We start from the raw sequence: 16,767 nt of genomic DNA on the forward strand, positions 1-16,767 counted from the left end.
ACATTTATATTGGAAGCCGCAGATAAGAAATTAACCGCAACATCTTACTGGTGGTGTTTGGAATTTGTAGCTGAAGCACGTCAATTGGTTACTGCTTAAAATGATAATTGACCCCCTTAACAGAGCTTAAGACGACAACATTTAATGTCCAGCAATACAGATAAGATCAAGTACGCGAATGGCAATCAGAGTTAAAAACTCTCAAGAACAAATGCACAACAAAAGTAGACGTTGAAGTATACTTGGTATCCGCGTTAGTTGCATCCACCGGAGTAGTATTATCAGCACTAACGCCAGTAACAACTCCAATAACAGTTTCATCATCAGCGGAAATTGTATGTGTTTTTAATATAATCGCGAAAAAAATATCAACGTGCACGAGCATAAAATTGCACGATTATGTCACGCGGCTAAATGCAACAACAGCAGCATACTTAAAATTATCGTCGCTGATGTAATCAAGCCTCAACGGCGAATCAATATCAGATTCCGAATTCACGTCAGTGGCAAACACAAACGCAAACTGCAAGCAGTCAGAGTCTCACCATTTGAAAACAACGAAAATGAATAATGACAGAATTACTTCAGCAGATAGCCGAAAATACAAGCCCCAAGCGAACTTCAATGATAACAGTAAGCTCAACTAAACCAGAATTCAATATTAATTTTCCAACTGCGATTTCAGTAACAGAGATTGCACTAGCACAATTACGAGTATACAACAGCTGGCCAAATATCATACAAAAATCATTTGGTGGATACCAGCAAATAATTCGGTTGTGTTTGCACATAAAAATAAACCAGATGGTACACCCCACTGGAACGTTGTTGGAATACCAACCGGGTCTTATCAAATCGAAGAAATCAATGAGGAATTACAACGTCGAATAAAAAATATCACAGGGAAATAATCCAAGATAGAAATAACTGTTCATGAACCAACGATCGAAATAAGCACTCCTGACTACGCCGTTGACATATATCAATTTTCAATCAGAACAGTATTAGGATGGCCTGAAATTCCACCACCGACACCACCAATACCACCAGAACCTAAAAAATCTGATTATGTCACAGACGCGCAGTCATACCACGAAATTGAACTATCGTACAAACAACATTTACTTAGTATAAAAAATTCAGATTTGTTCAATCGTTTTGAATTCGTCGGTAAAGACCAGATGTTTTGGGCTTTTAAGCCAACACTAATTCCCATAGAAAGATATCCTATAAGTTTTGAAGTGAGTGAAATGATTGACTACTTTAAAATCATTAATCCAGAACATAACACACAACTACAATGACTACGGTAAAGTTTCCAAGAACATCTTTTTGATATAACTTTACGCAGCGAAATCATTAAACACGTATAAATATTAAATCAGCTCGTATCCGACATGAAATATTTTCACCGGCCAGCAATCCTGGCGATAATAGATGATGTTGATAATAATTCTAAACAACAATTTTTGGAAGCATGCTCGCTGACAGAAGCTACGCTACCAGATTTTAAATTTCCCGGGTACATCGCTTAGGAACTAAGGAAATCTGTTAATGACCTCATTGATGAGTTCTTTCCTGACATACTCGCACAGTACAACAAAATGCTACCACCGGTAACTATTCTTCGGCACAACAATGACCCAGAAGGACAAGGCAGACATGTATCCCCGGAAATCGTAAATATAACCCCTGTGGTCGCAGTCAATCTTGTGTGTGATGTCATTGATGGCAGCTATAGCACGGACACAACAGTATCAAATCAAGCCCAGCAAGGATTTTTTCTTTATTAATTGACACCAAAAGAACCACCTGGATTTCTGATTGTGCAAGAGCCGATCAATCAGGTCTATCTGCGGTGTCATAATCCACTGTTATCAAGAATAAATTTCAAACTAACAGACCAATCAGGCCACCTTCTGGAGTTGAGGTATGAAACGTTAAATATTAATTTACTTGTGAAATCCTAAAAATCTCATCTTAGATTTTCTCAGGCGGATGTTATATTTTGCACGATTCGGAAAGTAATAAGGTCGTCAAAATCATGAAAATCGTCCGATTTGTTAATTCTGAAGGGGTAATTACTAGTTAAAGTCATGCACATCGACTGATTTGCTAATTTTGATAGGGTAATTACTAGTCAAAATCATGCGAATTCAACGTTTTTCAGAAAAAGCAAAAAAAATATATATAATATTTTATTGAAATCTGCAAGTGCATAAATGTTATAAGAAATTTATTTTTTTACTGCGCATCGACTGATTTGTAAATTCTGAGGGGGTAATTACTAGTCAAAATCATGAAAATCGTCCGATTTGCTAATTCTGAAAGGGTAATTACTAGTCAAAATCATGCACATCGACTGACTTTTTAATTCTGAAGGGGTAATTACTAGTCAAAATCATGCGAATTAAACGTTTTTCAGTAAAAAGCAACACAAAATATTTATTGAAATCTGCAAAAAATTTATCTTTTACTGACAGACCCTGATTTCTAATTAATCAAGCGAGTATTATACCATGTACCAACAAGCGAAGGTTTTCATACACGACAAGCAAGTACTTGAAAACTACATCAGAAACGTGTTTACACAGTTTCTAGTCGGCCCATTTGATTTGGTTATTGATGTATACGGTAACGAGGATTTTTAATTGACAAATCGCAGCTGGATAAACTACAGCGAGAACGTATTTCTATGGTCACGTGAGATAAAGATCAGATTCTAAATTACTCGCACTCCTGCATTAAATCTGATCGACTAAAGGGAATATTATCTAACTCATCAGATTGATGCAGGTCAGATTGATATAAGTAAAAAAAATAACTCATCGGATTCATACAAGTCAGATTGATATAAGTGAAAAAAATATTATCTAACTCATCAGATTGATACAAGTAAAAAATATTATTTTTTGTACTTTCGATTTCATTTCCACGTACTTGACTTCATTTCCTTGATGAAAGCACCTTGATAAAATCAAGGGGTCTAACTTTCGATCGTTTCACAATCTGACATAAAAATGTCTAGTTGCCTTACGCGAGTATTAATTATTTTTTTTATTCGTATTCTTGAGATAATTGTGATATAATTTTTTCAATTGCACGAGACAACGAAACAAATTCATTTATTTGTGCTTCTTCTACTGTAGCTAGCGACTGACACATAGCCGTTTCAATCTTTTTTATAAATCTGTACTAAGGCGGCAAAATATACCGCCCTTCGCATTTAATCTCATGCAGTGTTTCAAAATCAGAAAAGATTTTTTCAGGATTTAATTCATCAGATGTATTAATTCCGTTTTCTTCTAATTTTTTAATAGTAACAATCACATCATTGATATTTTCGTAATTCATATTATTATATATACCGATACTATATATTTAAAAGAAAAATATTTTAGACCAAAAATAAACAGTAACTACGATGAGCGGTTTTCATTTCAGTGGGCTCCTGCACTAGCATATGTGTCTCCACGAGGTCCTTTCAGACTTTTGTCTTGAGACTTTTGTCTTATAGAGACCTTTCTTATGATCTTCACGGCATCCCGGTGATCGTATCTTTTTGGCCGCATTCTTTCTGAATGTTTTGTTTTTGTGGGGTGCCCATGTGACTTAGAGCCTATGCATCCACGGCTACTGTTTATTTTGGGAGGCTGTCTATGTATTGTAATACATTCATGTACATCCCCCCAAGATCAAATCCCAGGGGTGAACCCCCCACACACGATTTGACGTTGGAGAAAAATGTACATGAGCGGCTTCGGCTGCCGCTTCCAATTATAAATCCTATTAATCGGTACCGTCGACAATATGCCTGTTACGAGACTCAAACCGCTGCCTGTTGACTCTGCCGGAATGAGAATCAACCCCGCTACTGCTTGCACCACGGTTCTAATCTACTAGTATATGTTTCATAAATTATTATATAGGTAGCCGTTGACAGACAGTTAACAGTTTACAGCTGAATTTAAGTTCTGAAATCCAGTTGGATCTAAATTTTAACACAGAATTCATATTGCTTATGAAAAAAAGAATACCTGTACAATTCTTGATTTTATCAACGCGGAAGTGTTAACGCATTGAAATAGACTGTGGCGCAGTGTGTATACAATAAGACAGTTACACCACGAACTGTATGGCTGTAAAAGAGAACTGTATACAGTTTCTGCCGCGCTGGATAATATATTACCTGTAAAATAGGTAATGACATGTGTTGCACAATCTCCTTGATGAAATCAAGGGGGAGTGTTGCACAATCTCAGGGAGGTAAGTTCATCATTGAATTTTACACAATCGCTGCAGAGTTATCTCCGTTATCTTCATCTACATAGAAAATAAGATCCAATTTTCGTACTTGTATGAAAAAGTTGATTTGGTCACTTTATCTGCAACACGTCTTACCCCCGTGTGGTTAATACCGAAATACTTGGCAGCTGAGTTCACTGATTGAAAAATTCTCTCTTCGTCGGTCGCTATATTTAAACATTGAACCGCTTTAGGTTTTTTGTTTCCCCTAGTATTCCCACGTGCAGAATTTTCGCCAGGTGTGATAGCCTGTAAATTTTAAGAGAATTATCGAGTTTGTCGTTGTTGATGTGATCGATCACAAGACCGTCTTAGTTCTTTCCAAAGAGACATTCAAATACAAACCTGTGATTGTGATACCTCTTTTTCCCAGCAGTAAATCTTAGATAATCAGCATTATCAACAACACCAACTGGTTTTTTCAATCTACAATTTCTGACTTCACCACTACGAGAGGCTTCATAATTCTTGATGATAGGATGTGGGATAAATTCTTGATTCATTTATAGAATGATAATGTCATTTGTCTAGTTTATAATTTGTCTGAAAACTTAGTTATGTAATCGCGCTCACATTTCAGCGCATCATTGTTATCTTTTTTATCATAATATCGCCGAAGTTCACGATTTCTTTATCCACCACAACTTGCGCACAGCTGTGTTTTACCCCTGACTCCAATGCCACATCGCAGGCTTGGTATTAGTCCTAAACTCCCCTTTCGAATACTTTGTGAATGTTCCCCGCAGAATTCTTTTCTGCAGGATTTGTTGCAATGATTTACAGATCCCACCTTAAACCACTTGCACTGATTGGTTTGAGACATTATATAAATAATAATTTTATTTAAATGTTTGTCTGAAATATAATATGGATGAGTTTGAGAGATTATCCAAAATCAAGCCCTGGAAAGCTTCTAGATTCGATCTTGACAAACTAACCCCTGACTCGCGGGGGCGAGCTCTGACTGATCTGATTGATATTATCAGGGATACCAAAAAAGAATTTCGTGATGATGGAACATCCCACGTGTGGTCTACATTCAAAATTATACGCGACACTGACGAAGACGGCGTTGACTCTGTCAAGGACACTATATTGAGCGATATACGAGGGAAAACGATTATCGATTACCTCCCCTTGATCAAAAATATTTTTTCAGAGTAAAATTGATCGTGCTAGCAGAAACAGATAATTGGATTATCCGTGACAAACGTGACCCTGTCCTTGCTAATGGAAAAACTGTCATACTGAGTAAAAATTCCAAACCTGGGGCGCTGACTGGGATTGATAAACCATGTTATGAGAGAGCGTATCCTGTAACAGCAGTCATTTATGGAATTCATCCGATAAAAAACCCAACATTAATGATCTTGCCCCAATGAGATTTTCATCACTGAATTGTGTAGCTGAACGAGTAGCAGAACATTTTACAAATGCGATGCGTGGAAACGGTCTAACGGCGTTACGACGTGAAAAAATAAACAAATGGGCTGAACGCGTCAAGGATACCGGAGCTACGATGAACGATGTTGCCGAGTTAGAAAAAGCGCTAAGATTCCCCATAACCATAGCAAGGATAACAGGGGCAGTATTATACGAATCGAAATATAAATCGCAAAGAGCTCCAATTAATATCATTGATCATAACGCTCACGCTTGGACCAGTGCAGTCACAATATTCCCACGAGATCGAACTGTAAGATTTTACCCCCCGGAGTTTTCCGGGGAGAACTCTGGGAGAAACATGTTTGATTTTATTAATGAGATAGGTAAAAACGATCCTGTGTCAGTGTGGTTATTTTCAAGTTCAGATGATGAAAAATATGATCAATTTGTACGCGGTAACGGTGAAATATATCGTAAAGAATCTCTTTATGAAACAATGAGAAACTTGCGCAGAGATACTCAAAAGATACTGACCGATTACTAACTAATTGTTCCACTGTTGCATCAGTTGCGGCCCACGCTGCCAGAAAAAAACATTCGTGGAAGCTAACCCGAAGTGAGTTTCTCGAAGATGTACAGTTAAGTTGTCGTGAATACGGATACGGCGGATTGTGGAATACCAAATATAATTACAGGGAAATGATGTCAGTTGATATGGTTGCGTGTTATCCAGGAAGCTTTCTCGGGATGGGAGAGTGTTCTGGATACTTTAAAGATTTGGAGACCCCACGAACTCGATGACGCAAGTGGCCATTAATGGGCCATGACCCGATTTTGACCTGACAGGATTTGCTCGTGTAGCGTCATTTGAATTCGCTAATGGTCTTCCTTTTATTTGTTATGTTTGGTTTGGTCGGCATTTTAGTGAAAAACGCTGGGTACCAATAGTGCTGTTACGATATATGCTTGATTGCAGAATATTGATATCGTTGACGGTCAATGAGGCAATTATATCATATCGGGCACAGGCTGAAGTTTGGTTACCGACGCCTGAACTGGTTGATTGCGAAAGTGATGATTACAGTACATTAATCGCCAACCTCGAAAAGAAAAGAACCGTGAAGGATCTCAGTAGAAGAATAATTGGTAAATTTACTCAGGGTGGTGCATATGATCATAAACGGCATCACACAAGACTGATTATGGATCCCGCCGAGTATAAATTTGTGGTCGCTGATGCAACAGAAAAAGGTATAAATTGTGATTGGCAAGATGTTTTCTGAAAAACATTAGACACAATTTTTAGTTATACTAATGACAAGTCGCCCCCGTATACTCATTTAAGATTTTCAATGCTAGCTTATGTTTCCATCAATTTGCTATCGATGATAAATAGATTCCCTGACACTGCAGTTAGAGTTGCAACGGATTCGTTTTACATCATCAAGAAATACCTGAATTCGGTAACTCGTTTTACAACTGATGATGCATCATGGGGTTCGTGGAGAATAAAAGAAGAAATGGTATATGATTATTGTGAGTCCGCAGATGTTGTGATCAAAGACAGTTATTATAAATCAGAATGATCAGAAATGTCGAGTACACCATCTTTGTACGATCCACTATCTAGACACAATACTGTTTATCTCAATGGGCCGGGAGGGTCTGGTAAGAGGACTCGAGCGATTGAATTATTTCGGAATTCAGATATGATCGTGTTAACACCTACACACAGACTCGCGCGGGAGATGAAACAACGAGGGGTTAACTTAAGCACTTATCACAGCATTTTCAGATGCAAGGGCGACTCATGGACTCCTGATCGAATGGGGAGAAATATATTCCAAAGATCATTATTTGGGACGAAATATGTACGATACCGTTAGAAACATTAAAAATATTTCTCGATTGGTAATTAACAAAATATACAGCTGTAATAATGTGTGGCGATCATGGTTAGCCACCACCTTTTGTTGGTCCATCTCCACATTTGTGGTTAAAAGATTTTGTTGATTATTACGAGGAGATAACTGATGATTATGAGCGCTTGATGCAGAATTAAACGAGTTTAAGAAATTAATCAGACTACAACCGAATAAAATTCAATGTGAAATAATGCGTAAAATAATTTCAGAGACTTCAATGAGCGACTTTCTGCAAACGTGGAGACCAAGCGACTTGATAGTTGCAAGTAGAAAGATAGTTCGTGATACACTTCAACAGCGGTTGTTTGAGTTACACAAAGAGAAGTTTCCAACGTTGCCAGTGCCGTTGTGTTATCAACCAGCTGATACGTGACGGCAAAATATTGACGTTGATATACCAGGACAGACCGAAAAACAAAATCTCGTATTAAATGATATTGTTACAGTTGATATCAACGCTGTTGAAGATGCTCTTCAGGCTGATAAATCCCCGTGGACGCTAGGATACGCAATGACGATACATTCATAACAAGGACTGACTATCTGTGATACAGTTGTTTGGATAGTTGATGATCGTATCGAGTGGTCAAACTTAGTTTACTTGGCGGTGTCCAGAGTCAGAAGAATATCTCAGCTGTGCGTCGTAATACTCCAGATAGGATCAGTCGCTCTTTTTTTTTTACCACCTTCGAGTTCACCTGGTTCATATAAATATCTCACAGTGACATTGCCCAGTATTGGTTGTGCTGAAAAATCACGTCGTTGTACGGGTATATTTTTTTGGTAATTGCGTTAATAGGTTTCATGTTGGTTGTTCGAGTTATTTCTTCATTTAATGCAGCTATCACACCTGGTAATCTTGAAACCCATTCGCGTGATCTCTTGTCCTGAATGAATTCCTTTGCGTACTGATATCCAAATAATCGCTAAGAAAGTGTTCGATTAAATCGTTCAACAATTGCCTGATCACGGTGAATTGTAGTATGTCCTCGTCTGATGGTGACATTATGTCGCTTCATTAGCGATGATAATGGACCCTGAAATTCCTTGCCAGGATCAACTTGTAGCAGCTGTGCCATCGTAGACCACCTCGATGATAAATTCATTCAAACTCAGAAGCTACTTCAGATGCTGTTTTAGTTGTTAACGGTTCTGCATCTTTATATCTACTTGCAACATCAACTACAGTTAGCGCATACTTGTATGTAATTTGACGTCTTTGGATTTTAACGGTATCATGAGGTAAAAATAAAATATCAGCCTGTTGAACTTCATTAGGAACACTAACATCAAAATGTGCAAAGTGAATTTGTTTAAGCGGTTGTTGGTACATTTGCCATATTGCCTGTCGAGATAACCAATTTTTAGCAGTAACACGTGTAACTTTTGCTGCTTCAGCGAGTTTACTAATTGCTGCGCTACCCCTCCAGTATCCTCTTGGGGAACAATACATCGATTCCATTTATAATTAATTAGCACCTAGCGCTAATTTACATTTCATTGCGGATCTAACCAACCAATTAGCTAATCATTCTTTGAAAGATTTATTTGTAATAGACTTTAGCACATGAATTAATTTCACATCTGCGATATGCCTATCTTGTAGATTTTTACTTTCATAAGCTACATCATTAGCATGACACGCTTTATCAATAGCGTTTATCGGATATTCGCCTGGTTTTGGTTGATCTTGGTTGTCAAGTCTGATATCATGTCGGGTTCCTGGGCCCCAGTAATTATATCCTGGAAGATGTTTTTCTCCTCTGTATTTAGCCCACGGAGTTCCAGGTAGTTTTGTTAATTTTGTTGCAATATCACCTCCGTGTTACTTTTTCTTTTTACTTGTCTTTGGCTTTGACTTTCGCTTTGGCTTTGGCTTGTCACCTGACTTGGCGGAGATAAATTTAAATTATTGTATACCGCATCGCTCACACTTACCTGTAACTGCTGATTTGTTATTGTTTGTTGTAATAGTTGTTAGACCACTTGTTGGGGTGCGCGTCCTGCATTTCACGCAATATAAATCCATAATTATATTATATATACCATGAATGTAATTGATTTTTCTGCAACACGAAAGCAAGAACAGGTCAAGCATCATGCTGCGTTGCCAAATTCTGTTCGTATGATCATAATTGGACCATCTGGATCGGGTAAGAAACAATTGCTTCTTAACCTGATAATGAGATGGCTTAAGTGGGATAAGTTGTATTTGGTAGCACCATCTGTTGATGACCATCGGTGTTATGAAGTTTTAAAAGATTTTAATGAAAACGCAAGATCGATAAATGAAAACGGCGACGACGTCATTGAATTTATAACCGACATCAATGATGCGCCATCTGTAGAAGATCTTGATGGGTTTATTAACAATTTAGTAGTGTACGATGATGTCATGCTGGATAGGCAAACAAACCCCGCTCGGATATTTTACAGGGGCAGGCATACAAACACTGATGTGATTTATGTTACTCAACGGTATACACAAATTCCTAAAGTGATCAGAGATAATTGTAATATCCTTGCTGTGTTCAACGGAGTCGATACTCACACGTTGAGAAATATTCACCAAACTTGGTGTAGAGGTGATATGGATATAAATAAGTTTAGAAATTTTATTTAGTCAGGATCAATGAACTCCACACGGATTTATCACGATAAATTTACATGATCCTCGAACACGATATCGAGTTGGTCTTGATAAAAATTTTGAATAATAGCAGCAGGGAGGGCGACGACAACGAATTGGTTCATTTTTTGTAATCGAAGCGCCATTAATGGGGTTTCAACCAGAAACCACATTTGGACTAACTCAGTAGGACCTCCCAAAGAATCTTATCTCTCCGAGAGTTCCTCTTGAAACGTAGTCGACGTTATTTCCGGTTGAAACCCCTCCTTGTGGAGATCTTATTTCGGCATTTGGAACCTTCTAAAGTTTGTATGGTTCGCCCCCCTCCCCCCGCTGCTAGACGACATAAGACCATCTAGACAAATATTCAAATATATATGTGTGCGTGTGTGTGTGTGTGTGTGTGAGAGAGAGAGAGAGAGAGAGAGAGAGAGAGAGAGAGAGAGAGAGAAAGAGAAAGGGAGGATTTTACTTTTGCTTTATATGGAATTCAACGAGAAGTACTCATAAAGAACAAGATTTCATTTCAAATTCTAAATATTTAGGTCTACATAAGAAATGTTTATGTAACATTGATATATCACTTACCTTCGGTAGTCGTAGTCGATGGTGCTGTCGTCACAACAGTGGACGGTACTGGAGTGGTGGCTAAAACAAAATCATATCAAACAAGCAGATTTAGCTCATGATGTTATTGCTGAAGTTTAATTCTCCTTAATAAAAGAGGTATCAAAGGTTCTAACCAAGTCTGAATTAGTATACACCATGTTTGGTAATTAACTTAATTATGCACGAAGTTTTTAATCGATCTTTTAAATATTTATCATTCATGTGTACTATTGCGTCGTTATATAAATTTACGGTTGCAGTCCCTCTGTCCTTACTCCTTAGTTTCGTTTTATATCACCTTTTATCATGGAGTAACTTATTCACTTCTATAGCAGATGCTCCAAAGTTTAAATCAGGCATGTGCATGCAACTGATGGCCAGCTGGCAGAATATGGCAGTATCTGCTTATTTACGCCACAGGATGTGACAATAATTTGAGTCAGTCTTGTTTGTAACTTTCACCAGCCCATAACTCGGGATGGATCAATGTGAAGCAAGGACAATTCATTCTGAAATACACGCATAAACTTCTTTTTCCACCTTGCAGTCAATGTCATAAGATTTACAACAATGCTTTTTAGGGCTGGCTCGAAATTTTGATTTTGGCACTTTTACCTGAAACGTATCATATTTGGATCATAGATCCATCCATTCATTAATGAAAATAATAACTTTATTTCTCGTTTTTTTTATTTTTACGGAGAACCGCTGTAGATGGTGAAGCGCCCGACTCGTAATCCAACCGTCGCTCTTTCCATTCTCGTCGAGGCAAGCAGGAATCGTCTGAATCTGTGTATCCTCGGAAATGGTACTTGACTTCCATTTCTTCCGCATGATATAGTCAGGAATATTTAACAATGATATTAGAAGATCAAAGAAAATGATATGAAACGAGAGATATCGTTTCTTGAGACGAATATTAGATCAGTGCATTTTAATTTAGTTTGAAATTTAATTTCTGTGACCTTTACAAATAACGTAGTAACATATGTGACATGTTGAGGAGGTTTGAGTTCACTTTGAATGCAATGCTGCTCAAAACGTCCATATTATGTCTCTTGTGATGAATGCGTGCTAATATGAAACAGTATCATTACTTGGGCAGGGCAAATTTATGCAGCTTTCAGATACAATGGACTCTCCAGGACAGTTGTGGGTTTTGGTGATGTTATCAGAAAGAAGGCACTGGCGGAGTCGCACACGCATTCCTTCACCACATGTTGAGGAGCAAACCACCAATGTATTCCATGCCATCCACTGACCTAAATGAAAATAACATTAATTGTATCACTGAAAGTTTTGAATTCGTTGGTAGAAAGACAAAACAATAATTGGGGGTGTAAAACATCATATCTAACGCAAAACGCGAACGCAACTATGAGAATAGCTTCTGATACAAAGGTCAACTACCGGGTCCGACATAGTGTGGTGTTAGCATCTTATGTTTATTGTGTATATTGTTAACAAACGAAATGTGTGTGTGTGTGTATGTGTTTTGGGTTTTTAACCTAGATTTAACATTGTTTCAGAAAATATCACAACAGTCTCTGCAGTGTAACAGTTTATAGTTATGTCTAGCACTGGGTCATCATGCCGCAGACACGTAGCATGATGCCCCACCCACTCACATTATCCTGGCGCCAGGAAGGCCAGTCCTAACTCTAACCTCTTAATGCTGAGCGCCTAGTGAGGCAGGTGCTAGTACTATTTTTGTAAGTCTTTGGCATGACTCGGTCAGGGTTCAAACCCGCGACCTCCCGCTTTCGAGGCGGACGCTCTAACTACTAGGCCATCAGAGCGGTTTTGAATGAAATAGGTTGTCTGACGGATGACGCCGACCAATATCGGATTAATTCTACGCATGTGAAAAAAGACCGGGTTTCTCGGATTGAGGAAAAATGACATGGCTCATAATGTGATGAAACGTCGATATTATCCAGTTTTATGAAACACATCGATGTTTGGGACAAATACCGTTAAAGATTTAGGATTTTTCATATGCTTTGCATTGTTATGAATATTTGAATTAATTGTAACTGATTTAATACATATTTATTTCCATTTAATTGTTTGTCAGTTGTAATATTTTTTATTGCATGATATTGTAATATAAATTTATTCACTAGAGATGATATTTTTCAGCCAATCTAAGCTGTCTGTTGATGCAAGTGATGTTGGGGTTGGAGCAGTTTTGATTCAAGGAGATGAAAGTGGTATTGATCATCCAGTGTGCTATGTTTCCTAGAAATGAAATAAACACCAAAGGAATTATTCAAAAATCGAGAAGGAATGTTTGGCTATGATATTGGCATTACGACATTTTGAAGTTTACCTTAGTTCAGCTCCATCCTCGGTTATTGTATTTAGTGACCACAACTTCCTTACTTTGATCCGCAAAATGAAAAATAAAAATCATAGACTACTAAGGTTGAGTTTGTTTTTACAGGAATATAATATAGATATCAGGCACATCAAGAGAAAAGATAATTTAATAGCAGACGCATTTTCCCTCGTATAAAAATATATCATTTCAATGTACATTGTGCAGTTTATATGAGTTCTTTTAAACATCATTTATAATTAGTTTGTGGTAAAATAAAAGCTTTATGTATAAATCATTCTTTTTCTTTACGGGGGAAGTGTTATGTATATTTGATTTAATTATATCTGATTTAATACATATTTATTTCAATTTATTTGTTTGTCAGTTTTAATTTTTTAATTTTTGACTTTTCATTACATGATATTGCAATCTAAATTTTTCACTAGAGACATTTTTTAGAAAATAATGTTTGACCTTGACTGTTAGTTTATAAACACTGGGTGTTGATCTAAATCCTGAGTTTGTTTCAGAATTTGTAGAAACCTTCGTAATCAAGTTTATTTTATTTTAGAATTATTGGTTGTTTCCAAGGTCAGGATGGGACATTGTCTTTAAGATATAAACAAAATTTTTTTCTTAGAGTAAAAATGATCGGTTTCGTCAGGGTCACACTGGTAAACGTGAGCCTCAAGTACTTGCTTCTATAAATTTCTAGAAGATGAACACTTGACCCTTGTTTCCGATTTATAAAACCCATATAACCTATGTTTTGCAGAATTGATCAGTAGACATTGGGCCATTAAACTGTTTGTTGTATGTTGTGCTTTTGGAGTTATTTCAAATTACATGGTTCGGAGTTATATCAAATCACTTGGCTTCATAAGGACTAACTATGTTATCATTCTGGAAAATATGTGTGTTCATATAATATTGTGAAACAAGGACAATTGTTTTAATAAAACGTTGTTCAGATATCAGAAACCGGAGTGATACTTCGTATTTCTACAAGGAACTGTAGACTTCAACACTGCATATTTTAGCATACGTCATCGTCTTCCATCTTGGATTCTTGGTCGGGATTCGCACGTAAAATCCGTAAAACATTTTGTTATTAGGACTACTAAAATATTATTCTCGGATTATATTTGGATCATTTTTGGATTTGATTCTACAAAACCGTAAGTTCACGTTTTTTATTTTCACAGACTTTTTCCAGGGAAATAAATTATCGTATTTTTTAAAAACTTGTCATTTTCACTCCTTCATATGCCACTGTTTATCCGAGACTAAACAAGTGAGATAAGAGTATATAAGATTTCTTGCAGGCAAATACGGCATTGGGGCTTTAAACCGCAAGACAACATAATGTCACCAAAAATTCCAATACATCGGCCCTATCTCGGGTTTTAGAGCTTTGTGGTACAAGCTTGTGAACGTGAAAGTTTCCAGCTTAGATACAGTGTTATTTGTTTTGTTTTTATTGGAATGTTTATTTTATGATATCATTCAATATAATATAAAATAACAATGATACAAAATGTGAAATTTGGCAAACGTCCATCTGTCAAAACCTCTAGTATCTCAATATATGGAGAGCTGTAATGTATGTACCATGTTCACCTCTTGCGTCATCGACTATAATTCACCTCTCATTTTAACCGTTAAATGGAGCGTTGTTACTCCAAGGCATTTTACACCGAGTCTTCCGGGATATCGCTTATTTTGGCTTAATTTCACATTTCTATATAACTCCCATATGAAGCTTAAACTTGCACCGGGTGTTCCGATTAGCCTTGCCCTGGGTGTTCCGATTAGCCTAAAATATGTAAGTCCTGAGTATAATTTAACTCATCTCATCTATAATAATAAAAACAACTTTCACGCTGTTATTCGTTTTCAGTATTTTAATACAGAGAATATTGTATACAGAAGACAAAACGAAATGTTAAACAAAACCGCACATCTTTTTGAAATCAAATGTTTTAGTAAAGACGGTTTTATATGGTTGCGCTTTAACACTGGCAATGAAGATCTATCACTACTTTTGACAAGGAAATATAACTGTATGCAAACTACGACTTGTACACCCAATAAGACTTACGTACGTTTAACATAGCTACTCAGTATTTTCCTTCAGCATGAATTAGTCCGATTTCGCATCCAATATACATGAAATTCTTATTTAATGATAGCTTTAAATTCACATATTTTTTGCAGGAGAGGGTCAAATGATAGTTGTAAGCACCAACATTACTAATAGCTTTACATTCTGGAATGTGGTGATATATAAGATTGTGATCTTTTCATTTTTATGAAAGTTTTGGGTTTCATTCTTGAGTTTCCTGAATTATTTCCAACTATATTTTATGGTGTGGCGAGTAAATAGAACACTTCACCGCCAATGAGATCCATAGCAAATAGATAGAACACTTCATTCACCACCAATGAGATCTGTGGCGAATACATAGAACACTTCATTCACCGCCAATGGGATCTGTGGCGAATAGATAGAACACTTCATTCACCGCCAATGAGATTTAGAACAGTATGTATGCTATATTATAATTTGGTTCAGGGAGTTGATCTGCCGAAGGCAAACGACTTGAATCTGACAATAAAGTACGTGCTCTAAATAGTTCAAGATGTTCAATTGTCCTATATTTACTTAAGTATTATGTTTTACACACGCGCCCTTAAATTACGTCACATGGATGTGCTTTACATACGCATTCTGATGTATGTCACAGGGTTATATTAGCATCCAGAGCAATTCACGACTTTTGAGACATATATACATCTCAACATACCACTGTACTGTCCCGTTCTTATAAACTCATTAAATGACAACATTTGAGGTCATTTTACTTAAACACAACGACTATTTTCTGCATACCGTGTGAACAAAAGACTTCTGAAATATTGTACATGTTCATGTAAATGAAGACACGTGACAATAAGAATTAGAACATGATACAATATACAACTTGCCATATCAGGTCAATGAATGCTTTTATTTTGGCTACATCAACCTACGTAAGGCATAATATGTTAGCATTTTCTCACGTTAATTCTCTAACTGATACTTTACAAGAAGGTCAGACAATAACAAAAATGGACACATTCGTGCTACATCACTTTAAAGAGAATAACATTACCTGGGCATTGTTCAGCACATGACGAATTTTCATGGGGAATCCCAATACAATCCGCACCACCTCTAGCTGGCACTGGATTGTTACATGCCCGAGTTCGGTTGCGTGTCCCCGTGTTGCATGCACAATGGCTCCATGTTCCCCACGAGCCCCAGTTACCATTAACTAAATAATAATAATAATAATAATAATAATAATAATAAAGATAATGATACTAATAATGTGGACTTAGCAAAACGCAGAATTTTAGAGGCTGAAAGACGCTTACAGTATTTAATGGCACATACAAAATATACAACGGAAAGATTACAAAACAAACAATTAATAAAGCAAAACATGCTGAGAATAATTAAAAACGTAAACATCATTAAGGCTTTAAATACGTTCTGGTAGTGTAAATCGGTGAGTTTTAAGAGCATTCTTGAATGAGAACACGTT

The 16,767-nt window shown here is 36.8% G+C and overlaps 1 protein-coding gene across 1 annotated transcript in view; it reads right to left on the bottom strand.

The window, feature by feature from the left end:
- LOC149793664 (SCO-spondin-like) overlaps nt 1–16,767 on the bottom strand; it is a 112,748-nt gene that overhangs the window by 72,632 nt on the left and 23,349 nt on the right. The window contains exons 13-15 of the mRNA XM_089969031.1: nt 16,333–16,494; nt 11,952–12,116; nt 10,834–10,893 (exon numbers count right to left, since the gene is read on the bottom strand). Coding sequence (XP_089825157.1) covers nt 10,834–10,893; nt 11,952–12,116; nt 16,333–16,494 — 387 coding nt within the window. The remainder of the gene's footprint in view (nt 1–10,833; nt 10,894–11,951; nt 12,117–16,332; nt 16,495–16,767) is intronic.

Source organism: Sinohyriopsis cumingii, chromosome 8 (genome assembly GCF_028554795.1).
Source record: "Sinohyriopsis cumingii isolate HCF-2022 chromosome 8, ASM2855479v2, whole genome shotgun sequence".
NCBI lineage: Eukaryota > Metazoa > Mollusca > Bivalvia > Unionida > Unionidae > Sinohyriopsis > Sinohyriopsis cumingii.